General features: G+C 39.6%; 1 protein-coding gene across 1 annotated transcript in view; it reads left to right on the top strand.

Moving 5' to 3' along the window:
- FMN2 (formin 2) overlaps positions 1-17,903 on the top strand; it is a 354,330-nt gene that overhangs the window by 195,761 nt on the left and 140,666 nt on the right. The window contains exon 7 of the mRNA XM_070289497.1: positions 13,605-13,692. Within this exon, the coding sequence (XP_070145598.1) occupies positions 13,605-13,692 (88 nt within the window). The remainder of the gene's footprint in view (positions 1-13,604; positions 13,693-17,903) is intronic.

Below are 17,903 nucleotides of genomic sequence, written 5' to 3'. Positions count from 1 at the left end.
CCAGTGGGCTAATACCAGCTACAAGAAACTCTGGACCCTGCAGCCAGCTGCATCAGAAACCACCCTCACCCATCAGCAGGCCTGAGATGCTCTCTCCCCACTTGACTTCCCACCAAGCTGCCACAGGCTAACATAAACCCACAGCCATCCACCCATCCTGGTACCTTTCCCTGTCCACTACTGAGCCAGCACCAGGACTCGATGGGCCATGCAGCCAACTGTGCCAGGGCCTAGCCCTGCTCAACAACAGATGCAGCTCCATGTTATATGGGGTCTGGCAACCAAATGGGCCAGGGTACAACCGCACCTACCAGTGAACCCACCATAGTTAACCCTCCACAACAGAAGGACCCACAGAACCACAAAGGGGGCACCCCAGAGCCTTTACAGGAGAGTGCTGCTGGGCCCCTAGTGTATTTCCTGCATAAGGCCCCTTTTCCAACTTCAGGAAATGTAACCAACCATAAATATATGTAAATTAAAAGAAAATTAGGAAAACTGAGATGAGCGAGGAATGTGTTTCAAATAAAGCAAAAAGACACAACCCCAGAAGAACTAAGTCAGGTGGAGATCAGCAGCCTTTCTGATAAACAGTTCAAGATAATGAAGGCAAAGATCATCAACGAAATCTGGAGAAGAATGCATGAACCCAGTAAAAAGTTAGATGATTCTAATAGATCCAAAGAGCTGAAGAATACCATAATTGCAATTAAAACTATTCTTGGGACTTCCCTGGTGGCTCAGGAGCTAAGGTTCCTTGCTCCCAATGCAGAGGGCCCAGGCTTGGTCCCTGGTCAGGGCTTCCCCGGTGGCTCAGACAGTAAAGAATGTGTCTGCTATGTAGGAGACCTGGGTTCAATCCCTGGGGTGGGAAGATCCTCTGGAGAAGGGAATGGCTACCCATTCCAATATTCTTGCCTGGAGAGTTCCATGGATAGAGGAACGTGGTGGACTATAGCCCATGGGGTCACCAAGAGTTAGACATGACTGAGTGACTAGCACTTTCACTTTTTTCAGGAGCTGGATCCCATATGCTACAGCTAAGAGTTCACATGCTGCAAGGAAAAAAAAAAAAGAGAGAGAGAGATTCTACATGTTGCAACTAAAAGATTCCACATGCCATATCTGAGACCCAGCTCAGCCAAATAAATACACAAATATTTAAAAATACACTGGTAGTAATCCATGGTGGATTAGATGATACAGAGGAAGGGATAAGCAAACTGGAAGACAAAATGGTGGAAAATACTCAAAAGAGAAAAAATAAAAAGCTTTTAAAATGAGTGTTTAAGAGACTTCTGTAACAACATCAGGCATCCTGATAGTCACATTACAGGAACCCCTGGAGGAGGAGAGAGAAATAAATGGGCAGAGAACTTATTTGGAAACGTAATAGCTGAAAAATTCCCTAACCTGGGGAAGGAAGCTGACATCCAGATCCAGGAAACACAGAGAGTCCCAAACAAGATCAACCCAAAGGTGTCTACACTTTGTGATTGAAATGTCAAAATTTGAAATAAAGAGAGGATTAAAATCTGCAAGGCAAAAGCAACTAGTTTATACTAGAGGACTCCCATAAGGCTGTCACCTGACTTTGAAGCAGAACTGCAGGCCAGAAGAGAGTAGCATGATATATTTAAAGTGTTGTAAAGAAAAAACCTACAATAAGAATACCTTATCAGGAGAAGGCTATCCTTCAGATTTGAAGGAGATATAAAGAGTTTTACAGATAAGCAAAAGCTCAAACAGTTTAGCACTGCCAAATGGCTTTATAGGAAATGCTAAAAGGACTTTTCTATGCTAAAGCTGAAGCTCCAGTACTTTGGCCACCTCATGCGAAGAGTTGACTCATTGGAAAAGACTCTGATGCTGGGAGGGATTGGGGGCAGGAGGAGAAGGAGACGACCCAGGATGAGACGGCTGGATGGCATTACGGACTCAATGGACGTGAGTCTGAGTGAACTCCGGGAGATGGTGATGGACAGGGAGGCCTGGTGTGCTGCGATTCATGGGGTCGCAAAGAGTCGGACACAACTGAGTGACTGAACTGAACTGAACTGAACTGAACCTAGAAAGAAAAGGCCACAACTAAAAATGTGAAATTCCAAAAGGAAATCTCTCACTGATAAAGGCAAATGCACATTAAAAATAATAGAGCAACCACATAGAGAGCTAGTAGAAAGACTGAAAGACAAAAGTAGTAAAACCATCTATACCCATGATAAGTAGTTACAGAGCATGTAAAATAAGATGTCAAAAACAGTAAACTTGGGGGCAGGGAGTAAAAATGCAGGATTGATAAAAATGGTTTGAATTTAAGAGATCAGAAATTTAAAATAATCACTTACAACTGAAAAGCTACAGTAATCAAAACAGTATGGTAACAACATATAAAGAGACATGTAAATAACTTGAAAAGGATAGAAAACCCAGCGATAAACCCATGTACCTATGGTCACCTAATCTGTGACAAAGGAGGCAAAAATATACAGTGGTGAAAAGATAGCCTCTATAATAAGTGGTGCTGGGAAAACTGGACAACTACATGTAAAAGAATAAAGTTAGAATATTCCCTAACACCATACACAGAAATAAACTCAAAATGGATTGAAGACCTACATATGAAACTGGATACTTGGAAGAATCAATATAGTGAAAATGAGGATAATACCCAAAGCAATCTATAGATTCAATGCAATCACTATCAAACTACCAATGGTATTTTTCACAGAGCTAGAACAAATAATTTGACAGCTTGTATGAAAATACAAAAAACCTCGAATAGCCACAGCAATCTTGAGAAAGAAGAATGGATCTAGAGGAATCAACCTGCCTGACTTCAGGCTCTACTACAAAGCCACAGTCATCAAGACAGTATGGTACTGGCACAAAGACAGAAATATAGATCAATGGAACAAAATAGAAAGCCCAGAGACAAATCCACACACCTATGGACACCTTATCTTTGACAAAGGAGGCAAGAATATACAATGGAATAAAGACAATCTCTTTAACAAGTGGTACTGGGAAAACTGGTCAACCACTTGTAAAAGAATGAAACTAGAACATTTTCTAACACCATACAAAAAAATAAAATGAATTAAAGATCTAAATGTAAGACCAGAAACTATAAAACTCCTAGAGGAGAATGTAGGCAAAACACTCTCTGACATACATCACAGCAGGATCCTCTATGACCCCCCTCCCAGAATACTGGAAATACAAGCAAAAATAAACAAATGGGACCTAATTAAACTTAAAAGCTTCTGCACAACAAAGGAAACTATAAGCAAGGTGAAAAGACAGCCTTCAGAATGGGAGAAAATAATAGCAAATGAAGCAACTGACAAACAACTAATCTCAAAAATATACAAGCAACTCCTGCAGCTCAATTCCAGAAAAATAAATGACCCAATCAAAAAATGGGCCAAAGAACTAAACAGATGTTTCTCCAAAGAAGACATACAGATGGCTAACAAATACATGAAAAGATGCTCAACATCACTCATTATCAGAGAAATGCAAATAAAAACCACAACGAGGTACCATTTCATGCCAGTCAGAATGGCTGTGATCCAAAAGTATACAAACAATAAATGCTGGAGAGGGTGTGGAGAAAAGGAAAGCCTCTTATACTGTTGGTGGGAATGCAAACTAATACAGCCACTATGGAGAACAGTGTGGAGATTCCTTAAAAAACTGGAAATAGAACTGCCTTATGACTCAGCAATCCCACTGCTGGGCATACACACCAAGGAAACCAGAATTGAAAGAGACACGTGTACCCCAATGTTCATTGCAGCACTGTTTATAATAGCCTGCATATGGAAGCAACCTAGATGTCCATCAGCAGACGAATGGATAAGAAAGCTGTGGTACATATACACAGCTGGATTATTACTCAGCCATTAAAAAGAATACAGTGGAATCAGTTCTAATGAGGTGGATGAAACTGGAGCCTATTATACAGAGTGAAGTAAGCCAGAAAGAAAAACACCAATATAGTATACTAACACATATATATGGAATTTAGAAGATGGTAACGATAACCCTGTATGCGAGACAGCAAAAGAGACACAGATGTATAAAACAGTCTTTTGGACTCTGTGGGAAAGGGAGAGGGTGGGATGATTTGGGAGAATGGCATTGAAACAGGTATAATATCATATAAGAAACAAATTGCCAGTTCAGCTTTGATGCATGATACAGGATGCTTGGGGCTGATGCACTGGGATGACCCAGAGGGATGGTATGGGGAGGGAAGTGGGAGGGGGGTTCAGGATGGGGAACATGTGTACCCGTGGCAGATTCATGTTGATGTATGGCAAAACCAATACAATATTGTAAAGTAAAATAATAATAATAATAAATAAAAAGATTGGATACTATTAAACTGGAGGAAAACATGGGTAGTACACTCTTTCAAAGTGTACTGGTGGATCTGTCTGCTAAAGCAAAGGAAATGTAAGGAAACATAAATGGGACCTAATTAAACTTAAAACCTTTCGCACAGCAAAAGAAACCATCAATAAAACAAAAAGATAACTTACTGAATGGGAGAAAATATTTAGAAATAATATAACCAATAAGGGATTGATATCCAACATCTATAAACAGCTCATAGAGCTCAACATCTAAAAAAGCAAAGAGGGCTTCCCTGATGGTCTAGTAGTTAAGAATCCATCTTACAGTGCAGGGGACACAGGTTTGATCCCTGGTCAGGAAAGATCCGACATGCCACAGTGCAACTAAGCCTATGTGCCCTAGAGTCCATGCTCCACAGCAAGAGAGGCCACTGCAAAGAGAAGGCTATGCACTGCGACTGGAGAGTAGCCCCTGCTCACTGCAACCAGAGAAGCCTGCATGCAGCAATGAAGGCCCAATGCAGCCAAAAACGGATGTCTTTCTTTTTAAGTGATTGAAAACAGGCGGAAGATAGCAATAGATGCTTTTCCAAATAAGATGTAAGGTGGCCAACAGGCATATTAAAAATGTTCAACATGGCTAATTATCAAAGAAATGGAAATCAGAAGCATAATGAGGTATCATCTGACACTGGTCAGAATGGCTGTCATTAAAAAGAGCACAAATAGCAAATGTTGTTGATGATAATGTGAACCAAAGGGAACCCTGTACACTATTGGTGGGCATGTAAATTGGTGTAGCCATTGTGGAAAACAGTATGGAGGTTTCTCAAAAAACTACAAAAAGAACTATCATATAATTGAGCAATTACACTCCTGTTACATATCTCCAAAAAACCAAATACATTAATTTAAAGAGATTTATGCACTCCAGTGTTCATAGCAGCATTGTTTATCATAGTCAGGATATGGAAGCAACCTAAGTGTTCATCAACAGATAAATGGAAGGAAATGGCAACCCACTCCAGTATTCTTGCCTGGGGAATCCTATGGACGGAGGAGCTTGGTGGGCTACAGTCCACGGGTCGCAAAGAGTCGGACATGACTGAGCGACTTCACTTTCACTTCACTATACACACACACACGCATGCATTCAGTTCAGTTCAGTTGCTCAGTTGTGTCCGACTCTTTGTGACCCCATGAATCACAGCACACTAGGCCTCCCTGTCCATCACCAACTCTGGGAGTTCACCCAAACTCATGTGCATTGAGTCAGTGATGCCATCCAGCCATCTCATTCTCTGTCGTCCCCCTCTCCTCCTGCCCCCAATCCGTCACACACACATTACTCGGCTATGAAAGAATGAACTTTTGCCATTTGCAGCAACATTATAGACTTAGAGGGCACTATGCTAAGTGAAGTAAGTCAGAGAAAGACAAATATGAAATCACTTATGTGTGAAATCTAAAAATTATAGCAAGCTAGTGAATATAATAACAACAAAAAAGATGGAGGTTCACAGATATAGAGAGCATATTAATGATTACCAGGAGGGAAGAGAGGGAGAGGATCAATAAAGGAGTAGGGGAGTAAGAGATATGAATTATAAGTATAAAATAAACTGTAAGGATATATTGTATAGCATGGGAAATATAGCCAATATTTTACAATAACTGCAAATGGAACATCACCTTTAAAATTTGTAAATCACTATATTGTACACCTGTAGCTTATGTAATATTGTACATCAACTATAATTCAATAAAAATAGTAAATAAGCACACAGACACATACATACATATATATATAGAGAGAGAAAATTTTATTGTATATAAGCCTCTTGGTTACTACAAACCAAAAATCTATAATAGATACACACAAAAATAGAGAAAAATATCTAATCGGTATCTAAAGGTACCTAAGTCTAAAGATAGTCATCAACTCACAAGTGAACAAAAGAAAAGAACTATGAAAATAATTCAAAAACAGTTAAAAAAATGGCAATAAGTTCATATCAATAATTACTTTAAATGTGCAAGGATTAAATGTTCCTATCAAAAGATGTAGATTGGCTGAATGGATACACAAACCAGACCCATATATGTGATACCTACAAGAGACCCACTTCAGATCTAAAGTCACACACAGACTGAAAGTGAAAGGAGTAAAAGGTATTCTGTATAAATGGAAATGAAAAGAAATCTGGGGTGCCAGTGCTCATATTAGACAAAATAGACTTTTTAAAAGATACTGTAACAGTATACAAAAAACGACATTAAGTAATGATCAAGGGATCAGTGGAAGAAGATATAACGATTGTAAGTGTATATACACCCAATGTGCATGTAAATACACGGTCCATGTAAATACATGAAGAAAATATTAACAAACATAAAGGGAGAAATTGATAATAACACCATAACTGTAGCAGACTTTATAGTCATTCTTACAGGTATGAGATGTTATCTCATTCTGGTTTTGATTTGTATTTCCATAATGATTAGTGATGTTGAGCATCTTTTCATGTGTCTGTGGTCCATGTGTATGTCTTCTTTGGAAACTGTCTATTCTAGTTCTCTGCCAATCAATGTTTTAATCAGGTTATTTGAGGTTTTTTGATGTTGAGTTTTGTGAGTTCTTTGGATAGTTTGAATATTAACTCCTTATCAGATACATCATTTGGAAATGTCTTCATCCATTCAGTTAGGCAGCCTTTTTTGTTGTTCTTAGTTTCCTTCTGGCTTCCCTGGTGGCTCAGCTGATAGAGCCACCTGCAATGCAGGAGACCTGGGTTTGATCCCTGGGTTGGGAAGATCCCCTGGAGAAGGAAATGGCAACCCATTCCAGTATTCTGGCCTGGAGAATTCCATGGACTATACAGTCCATGGGGTCACAAAGAGTCGGACACAACTGAGCAACTTTCACTTTCACTTTAGTTTCCTTCACTGTGCGAGAATTTTTTAGTTTGATGTAGTCCCATTCATTGCTTTTGTTTTCCTTACCTGAGGAGACGTATCCAAAAAAATATCGCTAAGACTGATGTCAAAGAGCATAGTGTGTAAGTTGCTCAGTCGTGTCCAACTCTGCGACCCCGTGGACAGCTCACCAGGCTCCTCTGTCCATGGGATTCTCCAGGCAAGAATACTGGAGTGGGTTGCCACTTTCTTCTCCAGGAGATCTTCCTGACTTAGGGATTGAACCCGGTTCTCCTGCACTGAAGGAGATTCAAAGAGCCTATTGCTTGTGTTTTCTTCTAGTACTTTTATGGCTTCCAACGTTATGCTTAAGTCTTTATACATTTGGTGTGAGAAAGTAGTCTGCTTTGATTATTTTGCATAAAACTGTCCAGTTTTTAAAGAGTCCCTTGGACTGCAAGGAGATCCAGCCAGTCCATTCTGAAGGATATCAGCCCTGGGATTTCTTTGGAAGGAATGATGCTAAAGCTGAAACTCCAGTACTTTGGCCACCTCATGCGAAGAGTTGACTCATTGGAAAAGACTCTGATGCTGGGAGGGATTGGGGGCAGGAGGAGAAGGGGACAACAGAGGATGAGATGGCTGGATGGCATCACTGACTCGATGGAGGTGAATCTGAGCGAACTCCGGGAGTTGGTGATGGACAGGGAGGCCTGGCGTGCTGCGATTCGTGGGGTTGCAAAGAGTAGGGCATGACTGAGCGACTGAACTGAACTGTCCAGTTTTTCCAACACCATTTATTGAAGAAATCGTCTTTTCTCATTATATATTTTTGCCTCCTTTGTTGTAGGTAAATTTGACCGTATAAGCTCAGGTTTATTTTTATAGTTTCTGTGCTGTTTTGTGGATCTATGTGTCTGTTTTTTGTGCCAGCATCATCCTGTTTTGATTAAGGTAGCTATAGTACAGTTTGAAATCAAGGAATGTGATACCTCCACCTTTGTTCTTTCTAAAGTTTGTTTTGGCTACTTGGAGTCTTTTGTGTTTCCATGCAAATTTAGGTTTATTTGTTCTAGTTCTGTGAAAAATGCCAGTAGTATTTTGACATGGATTGCATTGAATCTGTAGATTTCATTCTAGAATATTCAAATTTGCTAAATCTGTATTTTCTGCATTTCATCTAAGAGTTCTGAGATCATTTTGTAAGAGTCAGGTCCTTCGTCTCCATTGTCTGTGTAGTTACTGGATTCTAAAAATATTGTAGTTTGATAGCTTCAAATTTTTGTTATTTAGTGTGTTAAAAGAGAGGAGGAGAGAGAGAGATAAATGATGATGGTGCTTTTTTTATATTAGGTCAAATAACTCTAGGGAATTGTGGAATTGATCCTTTTAGACATCTGTTCTCTCCCATATGTATGCTTTTTGGAAGGTGATTGATAATTATTCTTCCTATCTATAATTTTTTGCATTTAAATGTAACATATAGCTTTTAATCTAGTTCATTTGAATTATACAAGGAGAAGCAAGTTCGAAGTATGAGCTGTGAAACAGTCTATGAAGAGGTTATGTAACCTTCCCTTATTTATGAGCCTCTTAGGTTTAAAAGACAAGAGCGTGGCATGGGAATATTGACACTTTTAGAGCTGGCAATTGGATATTGGTTTGGAGAATGAATAGGAAGAGATGAGACTCATTATTTATTTGAAAATCACCTGAAAGGCTTTTTTTGTTTTTAATTGCTTTATTTTTTCTTACAAAATCAGAAGTCTGGAAGCTGAGAGTATAGATATGGTGCAGTAGCCATTTTTTAACAGGCTGAAGAAAATAATTCATGTAATTCTTTAAACAATTTTTATCCTTTTTTAATGCTGATTGATTCCTTCTCTGCCCAGATCTCTGACAAGCAGGTTTTTTATAGAGATTTTGCATTTTTAATAAATTCTCATGTGATTATGATGCCTACTGTTGCAGGGAATATACCTTAAGAACTACTGGACTAGATTTGGGCAGACCAATTAGGAATCTCTTGCCTCAATCTATGCAAGTTATAATATGGAAGTAAATGCTGATATTAGAGTTGAAAGAGGAAGGGATGGCTTTCAAAGCTGTATCAAAGTTAAAACTGACAGGAGTTGTTAGACCAGAACATGCAGGGGTAGGAGGGGAGGTGGCTCTAGAATGATTTCTGGATTTCTGACTTTGATGGTGGATTGAAAGCGGTGGTGCATGATCTCAACATATGGAATAAAAGAGGAGAAACTGAGTAGGTTTGGAGATTGGGATTGATGATAAGTTTTAGGGGTGGGATTGATAAGTTTGATATTAGACATGTCAAATGAAAATGTGTGTGGGTAATCAAAGTGGAGATGTTTGTTAGGAAAATATCTATAGGACACAGCTGAGGTGAAGATGGCTGTTAAAAGAATACAGTTATGTAAGTGCAGGCATATATGTTGGAGGAGAAAATATACATCATATATTGAAAAGAATATGGAGCTGAGAATAGAACTCTGGGATACGCCAATATTCAATGTGAAATCAGAATAGTTCACTTTAAAAAGGCCTTAGGACTAGCAGGAACCCTGCAGTAGAGAGTGACAACTTTAAAAATAAAATAGCCAGTTGTCTCACCAGCAAAAGTTTATTTGGAAATTGTTAGAAGACTTGTAATTGGGGAAATAAATACAAGCTTTGGACTACAGGGAAATACTGAGGACAAAGGGGAGGAGCTTGTACAGAGAAAAAGAGGAGTGGGCAAGGCTGTTCTCTATGAAAATTCACTGGAGGAAAGTGAGAGTTCAGCTTTCTCATTGGCTGTGCTACAGAGTTTTCCATTGGCTGAGCTTGTTACCCAGCAGGAAGAACATCTCCCTTCCTAATACCAGGGAAGTAGAGGCCCCTTCCCTTCGGAGATGGGCTTCCCTGGTGGCTCAGATGGTAAAGAATCTGCCTGCAATGCAGAAGACCAGGGTGTGGTCCTCAGGTCAGGAAGATCCCATGGAGAAGGGAATAAGAACCCACTCTAGTATTCTTGGTCAGAGAATCCCTTAGACAGGATCCTGGTGGCCTGATCCATGGGACTGCATTGAGTCAGACACGACTGAGTGAGTTAACACACACACACACACCTCTTGAAGCTAGGGGGACCCTCCCTTCTTGTTCAGGGTAATTGGTAGGCATGAGAGCTCCCTTTGCTGGCCTTCCCGAGGCCAATTTTAGTTGAGGCTTAGAAATTGCTTTTAACCAAAGTTTTTGTAAGGGTGTAATCAACATGTCAGCTCTGCAGGAAGGTCAAATGACATATGGATGCAGCCATTTCTGTGTATTTAGGAATCAGGGATGATAGAAAATCGTAGGAAAAGCAGTTTTGTCAGAGTAGCACAGATGGGATTCAGATTATATTTATTTGAAGTTAGAAACATTTTTAGAACAGAATACGTGCCTTCTGCTTTTCTGATATTAAGTTTCTATTTTTTCATCTCTTAACAGGATATGGTTATTGATTTAAAAATAGTTTAGGTGAATGGATTTAAATTCAAGTTCTAAGTTGAATAAAATATTTAAAGAGCAAACTGAGAATCAATTTCCATGGCTTTTCTGTTATGAAGTGCTGCCTCTCGTGAGGTATTAATGTCCCTTTCCTCAGGAAGCTTGCAGAAATAACTGTGGAGTTTTTGTGGTTAAGAAGAGGTGGCAAGAATATACTGAAGTACTGTGCATAAAAGGCCTTAATGACCTGGATAACCATGATGGTGTGGTTACTTACCTAAAGCCAGACATCCCGAAGTATGAAGCCGAGGGGGGTCATAGGAGGCATTACTGTGAACAAAGCTAATGGAGGTGACAGAATTCCAGCTGAGCTATTTCAAATCTTAAAAGATGAAGCTACTATAGTGTTGCACTCAATGAGCCAGCAAACTTGGAAGACTGCAGTAGCCACAGGACCTGAAAAGGTCAGTTTTTGTTCCAATCTCAAAGAAGGGCAAGGCCAAAGAATGTTCAAACTACCATACAGTTGCACTCACCTCACATGCTAACAAGGGAATGCTCAAAATCCTTCAAGCTAGGCTAAAATAGTACATGAACTGAAAACTTCCAAATGTTCAAGCTTAATTTAGAAAAGGCAGAGGAACTAGAAGTTAACTTGCCAACATCTGTTGGATCACAGGAAAAAAACAAGAGAATTCCAGAAAAACTTCTGCTTCATTGACTACACTAAAGCTTTTGACTGTGTGGATCACAACAAATTGTGGAAAATTCTTAAAGTGATGGGAACACCATACCACTTTACCTGCCTCCTGAGAAACTTGTATGCAGATCAAGAAGCAACAGTTTGAACTGGACATGAAACAACAGACTGGTTCAAAGTTGGGAAAGGAGTACGCCAAGGCTGTATATTGTAACCCTGTTTATTTAACTTCTATGCAGTGTACATCATGCAAAATACCTGGCTGGATGAAGCACAAGCTGGAATCAAGATTGCTGGGAGAGATATCAACAACCTCAAATATACAAATGATACTGCCCTAATGTCAGAAAATGAAAAGGAACTAAAGAACCTCTTGATGAAGGTGAAAGAGGAGAGTGATAAAGCTGGCTTAAAAGTCAACATTCAAAATGCTAAGACCATGGCATCCAGTCCCATCACTTCATGGCAAAAAGAAGAGGAAACCATGGAAACAGTGGCAGATTTTATTTTCTTGGGCTCCATAATCACTGCAGATCGTGACTGCAGCTATGAAATTGAAAGTCACTTGCTGCTTGGAAGAAAAGCTATGACAAACCTTGACAGCATGTTAAAAAAGAGAGATATAACTTTGCTGACAAAGGTCTGTGTATAGTCAAAGCAATGGTTTTTCTAGTAGTCATGTATGGATGTGAGAGCTGGACCATAAAGAAGGCTGAGTGCTGAAGAATTTGATGCTTTTTAATTGTGGTGCTGGAGAAGACTCTTGAGAGTCCCTTGGACAGCAAGGAGATCAAACCAGTCGATTCTAAAGGAAATCAACCCTGAATATTCACTGAAAGAACTGATGCCTGATGCTGAAGCTGGAGCTCCAATACTTTGGCCACCTGATGGGAAAAGCTGAGTCATTAGAAATGACCCTGATTCTGGGAAAGATTGGAGGTATGAGGAGAAGGAAGCAACAGAGGATGAGATGATTGGATGGCATCATTGATTCAATGGACATGAGCTTGAGCAAACTCCAGGAGATAATGAAGGACAGGGAAACCTGTTCTGCTGCAGTCCATGGGGTCGCAAAGAGCTGGACATGACTTAGCGAGTGAACAACTTCTGAAAGGGTTTGTTTTATTCTCTACCCATATCCGTGATAGGAACCAAGAATGCTATTATTCCTGTTAAGAGTATTATGCTGTAATTTGTGTGACAGTTGGCCAGGATTATTTTACTAGTTTCCTAATTGATCAATTTAGGGCAGCTATCACTTCTGGAATTTGACCATAAACATTTTTCTTTTACTGTAGTGTTCTTCCAAGCAAATTTATCATGGAATCCTGAGAGTAAATAAAAGTCGCTGCCCTACACGTGATTGGTATCTGGCGTAATAGTGTCATAAGTAGGAATTGTCAGTGGCGTATTATTGTCTGGAAAACATAATTTAAACATGCCCAATCTGTGTTAGGAAACTTATCAGATTTCTGTGGGCTAATTCTTCTGGACTCTGGAAAGATCTGAGATTGAGCTAGCACAACCCATTGGATTTGATGATTGTATCACTGTTAATTAGTTGGAAAGTTCCTCACAAAATGTGGGCCAAATGCAGAATGAGAGCAATGGCCAGTAAAATAGTGAGCTTTCTCAAAATAAATAAATAAATAAATAAATAACTACATTAAACTGCATAAAAAAAACTGCACGTATTCTATTTTGTGGTCAAACTAACCTGATCTAATAGACTCTTTGAGTACTTTTATTTTTCCTTTTACTGTTAGCCAGTGTTTCCAGGTTCTGCATTTAAAATCAAAGAACACTTTTAAAATCTCAGACTGCAACTGATCAGATGTATAAGTGTTATTTTACAGAGACCAATCTAATTTTCTAGGTGGTTAGAAATTTCAGTGTTGGTAAATCAGGCCCTTAAAAGGCTGATGAGAAAAACAGTGGTAGGGATAATGAAGAGCAGGGTGAAGATGGGAATTTTGAAGACAGTAAATGCAAAATTCAAGAGCTCTTTCACGTTAGTTCTGATACTTCAACAATTCTAAGTTATTTGTTTCTCATTTAGGATAAAAATCACATGATATTAAGCATATCACTGAGTTCAAGTAACATTTCTTCCTTTTCCTTTCTTTCTTGAGCAGGTTGTCAAGCTACTAAGCAACAAAAGGTCTCAAGCAGTTGGAATATTGATGTCTAGCCTTCACTTAGATATGAAAGATATACAACATGGTAAGTGAAAAATGGGCTTCCCCTCTGGCTCAGCAGGTAAAGAATCCACCTGCAATGCAGGAGACAGTCTGCAGTGTCGGAAATGAGAGTTCTATCCCTTGGTTGGGAAGACCCCCTGGAGAAGAAAATGGCAACCCACTCCAGTATTCTTGCCTGGGAAATCCCATGGACAAAGGAGCCTGGTGAGCTACAGTCCAGGGGGTCACAAGAGTCAGATGCAACTTAGTGACTAAAACATCACCAAGTGAGAAATAAAATTTCAGCTTTTGAATATTCAAATTTGGGCTGAAGTGGAAAATTATTTCATACTTAGATTTTCTGTATGTATTGAGATTAGTATGTTTCCTGTGAGTGCTACCACACTTTCTGCCATGATTGTTTCTGAAAGGGTTATGGGTAATTTGACTTATCTGTTATTTCTCTATCTATAAAAAGAGCCTAATTCTCATGTGACATGTTTAGTCTGCATTAGTAAATACTTCACTTTTGATTCATAAGAAATGCTAGTCCCACCATGCTCTGTACCTGATTGACTGCTCCATGCCACGTCCGAAAAAGGACTGGTGAACACCCCTGAGATCCAGGTGCGGGCTGTGTCTCAGTCCCTGATGTTATGCCCAAGTCTCAAAATCTCCCAATGGCCACCAGGGAGCCGATATCCGATGCAAAAGCAAGAGTTTTATTACCAAGCACGAGCTGGGGCTCCCACTGATACCGACGCAGCAGCTATAGGGAGGAGCCCTGAGCTCTGGGTTATATTGCTTATATAGGGTATTATCGCGCGAAAAATTCAAAAAACGGGAGTCTCCAGGTCTGAGTGGTCACCTTCTGGTGAAGGGTTAGATGTTGAGTTCTGATTGGTTCTCCTTTCCTGGGCTTGACTCGAATTTCCCAGGCTGGCCAAGGGTTCTGATTGATTCACAGGTGGTGGGGTGAGGTCGGGATTTCCAAAGGCTCTTTTCCCGGAACCTTACAAAATGGAGTAGCTTAGGTCCTTCACCTGACAGTACGTGGGGAGGATGGTCCACAGGAGAGGAAAATCTCTGAGGGTGAGTCTCAGATGTTTGCTGAGCTAACACAGAGAAGAGGAAGTAAACCCAAGACTTCTAATGTATCAGCTAAAACCAGTGTAGGAGTTACAGGAAAGCTTCTTTAGATTGTTGTTTCTAAAATGATCTTATGATTGGAGATGTCAAAGAGTAGACTGGATTGCCATATGTAGTGATTAAACGAAAGCTCAGAGCTGTTCAAGAGGCTACATGAGCATTTGTCTCAGATGCGCGTAAGGCAAAGAGTGGGTGATGGGGTGTGTCCTCTTCCTCCTCTGGTTCTAACAGGCCATGAGATGCTGAAGGAATCACTAAAGCAGCTTTATTATGTATAACTTTTTAGGGTGGACAAGTGGTCCCTCTTTTTTCAATTCCTTGGATGACTAGAATGTAACCCCTAGGCTTCTCTACCCGTGTTATCTTTTCTAGTATCCATCAAAGATAGTTTCAAATTCCTCTTGGCTACTTATATATTGTTGGTTATCCAGACCCATGGAAGCAGTGATATGGTGACCTTTTGTCATTTCTTTACTGGTGCTGTTTTAATTTACATCTTTAACCAGGCTTATAAAATATTCTCTAGATTTGGGATTAGGATGGCTTTTACCATTTTTAAAATGGTTTTTGTGTCAGTGTTTTAATACTCGACTCTACTTTGCTCTAGACAAATATCCCTATCCATACTCCATCACATTGTGCTGAAAGATACTGCCCAAGGTGAATAAAGGAGTTAAATCTATATTCAAATGTCCCTTGAGCTGTTCTGAGCCTGAGAGTAGATTTAAAGCAGATTAAATTTTCCAGTGGAATGCCAATTTACCTGTTAACAAAATACGGTTTATAAATTGTGAAAAGATTTACTTGGCTTTCCAGCTTACCACTTTATGTATATGGATTCTATTTGGTTGGCTTAAAATATGTGTGGAGTAACTCATAAATAGCACAAGCTTGGCATGCCCTGTCACTAGCCGAGTAGCTCAACCACAATTTAAATTTTTACTAAACTGCTTTGATGGTGAGGAGAGTTTCCCAAGCTGAAGCATTGGGGGCCATTGTTATGGAACAGGATGCAAAGGCAGATGCCAGGAAGTATTAGATTGGTGCAAATGTAGTTGTAGTTTGGGACCATGAATTTTAAATCGTTATAACTAGGCTCAAACACATCTTTGTTAATCAAAATAGGAACCATTATAATCAACACATTTTCCAGCGAGAAATGTTTGCTTATCCCTGTAGTGTAAAACTCTGTGCTTCAGGATTCAGTGAACTGTTGGAGAGCATTTTCTGCTTCCTGCTCATTGTGGAAGTGTTTTCCCTGCAAAAAGTTGTTGAGATGCTTGAAGCGGTAATCAGTTGGCAAGAGATCAGGTGAATATGGCCGACGAGGCAAAACTTCATAGCCCAATTTGTTCAACTTTTGAAGCATTGGTTGTGTGATGTGCAGTCGGGCATTGCCCTACAGAAGAATTGGGTCCTTTCTGTTGATTAATGCTGGCTGCAGGCCTTGCAGTTTTCAGTGCAGCTCATCAATTTGCTGAGCATACTTCTCAGATGTAATGATTTTGCTGGGATTCAGAAAGCCGTAGTGGATCAGACTGGTAGCAGACCACCAAACAGTGACCATGACCCTTTTTTGGTGCACGTTTGACTTTCGGAAGTGCTTTGAAAATTCTTCTTGGTCCAGCCACTCAGCTGGTATTTGCCAGTTGTCATATAAAATCCACTTTTCATCACATGTCACAATCTGTTCAAGAAATAGTTCATTTTTGTTGTGTAGAATAAGAGAAAATGACACTTCAGAATGACATTTTTTTGGTTTGTGGTCAGCTCATGAGGCACTCAATGACATCACTGACTTGATGGACTTGAGTTTGAGCTCCAGGAGATGGTAAAGGTCAGAGAAACCTGGCATGCTGCAAGTCCATGAGGTTGCAGAGAGTCGGACACAACTGAGCAACTGAATGACAACACGAGGCACCCACTTATCAAGCTTTTTCACCTTTCCGTTTTGCTTCAAATGCGGCACAACGGTAGAATGGTTGACGTTCAGTTTTTCAGCAACTTCTCATGTAGTTGGAAATCAGCTTTGATGATGCTCTCAAGTGGTCCTGGTCAACTTATAATGGCTGGCCACTATACTTTTCATCTTCAAGGCTCTTATCTCCTTTGCAATGCTTCTTGAACCACCATTGAACTGTATTAGCAGTTCCTGGGCCAAATGAGTTGTTGATGTTATAAGTTGTCTGTACTGATTTATAGCCCATTATTTATTCAATAGGAAAATCACTCGAATTTGCTTTCTGTCTAACATCATTTCCCTAGTCTAAAATAAGTATAAAATAAGCAGCAAGTAATGTCATTAGCAAAAAAATAAAGTGAAAAATGTACATTAATATGATGTATATATATATTCATAACCATAATTTATTTAAGAAAAATAAGATAAACATAACCATATTCATTTAAGAATGTATTCTAATACCAAATGGCAAATTTCAACAGTGTAAAACTTCAGTTACTTTTGTATGTGTGTGTAGCGGAGTTTTATTACAGTGAAGAGGGGCAGAGAAAGCTTTAATATAGACATCAGAAGGGGTTGGAGAGTGCCCCCTCACTAGTCTTCAGCAAGGGAGCTATATACTTTTTAAATTAGTTATTACAATAAATCAAAAGAATGTCTCAAGGTTGTAAAAATTTTACCAGACCCACTGTCACAATTTACATTTTAAAATAACAAACAGGATTAGTCAGAAGGTTTTCAGGAAGGAGAAACTGTCCTCAAGCAGTTACATATATGTTGTTATATAATCTTTAGTACACAGTTTAAGCTGAGTTGTGTTGTTGCTTAACCATCAGTTCAGGGCTTAAAGGAAAAAAAGTTTTATGTGACTAAGACTAAGGAATGTAAAGAAGGAAAAAAAAAAGGACGTTTGTCCTTTCCTCTTCCTTGAGAATTCCAGACCCCTCTCCCCTCCTCAGGGACCCTGGATTTCGTAGCAACCTGCCTAAAAATTGACTCTCTCATTCCCCCCTTTTCTGTTATGAACATTATGTTGCCAAGGGAAAGGGGTGTCATTTTCATTCCATAACTACTTCCTGCTGTGATGGGGTGCTATCCCTAAATTGTTGAGGCAGTGTATTCTCTTAACCCTCACATTGAGG

The sequence above is a fragment of the Ovis canadensis genome, chromosome 25, assembly GCF_042477335.2.
Source record: "Ovis canadensis isolate MfBH-ARS-UI-01 breed Bighorn chromosome 25, ARS-UI_OviCan_v2, whole genome shotgun sequence".
Lineage (NCBI taxonomy): Eukaryota > Metazoa > Chordata > Mammalia > Artiodactyla > Bovidae > Ovis > Ovis canadensis.
The sequence above is the reverse complement of the archived record's forward strand: the minus strand, read 5'-3'. Positions and strand labels throughout refer to the sequence as shown.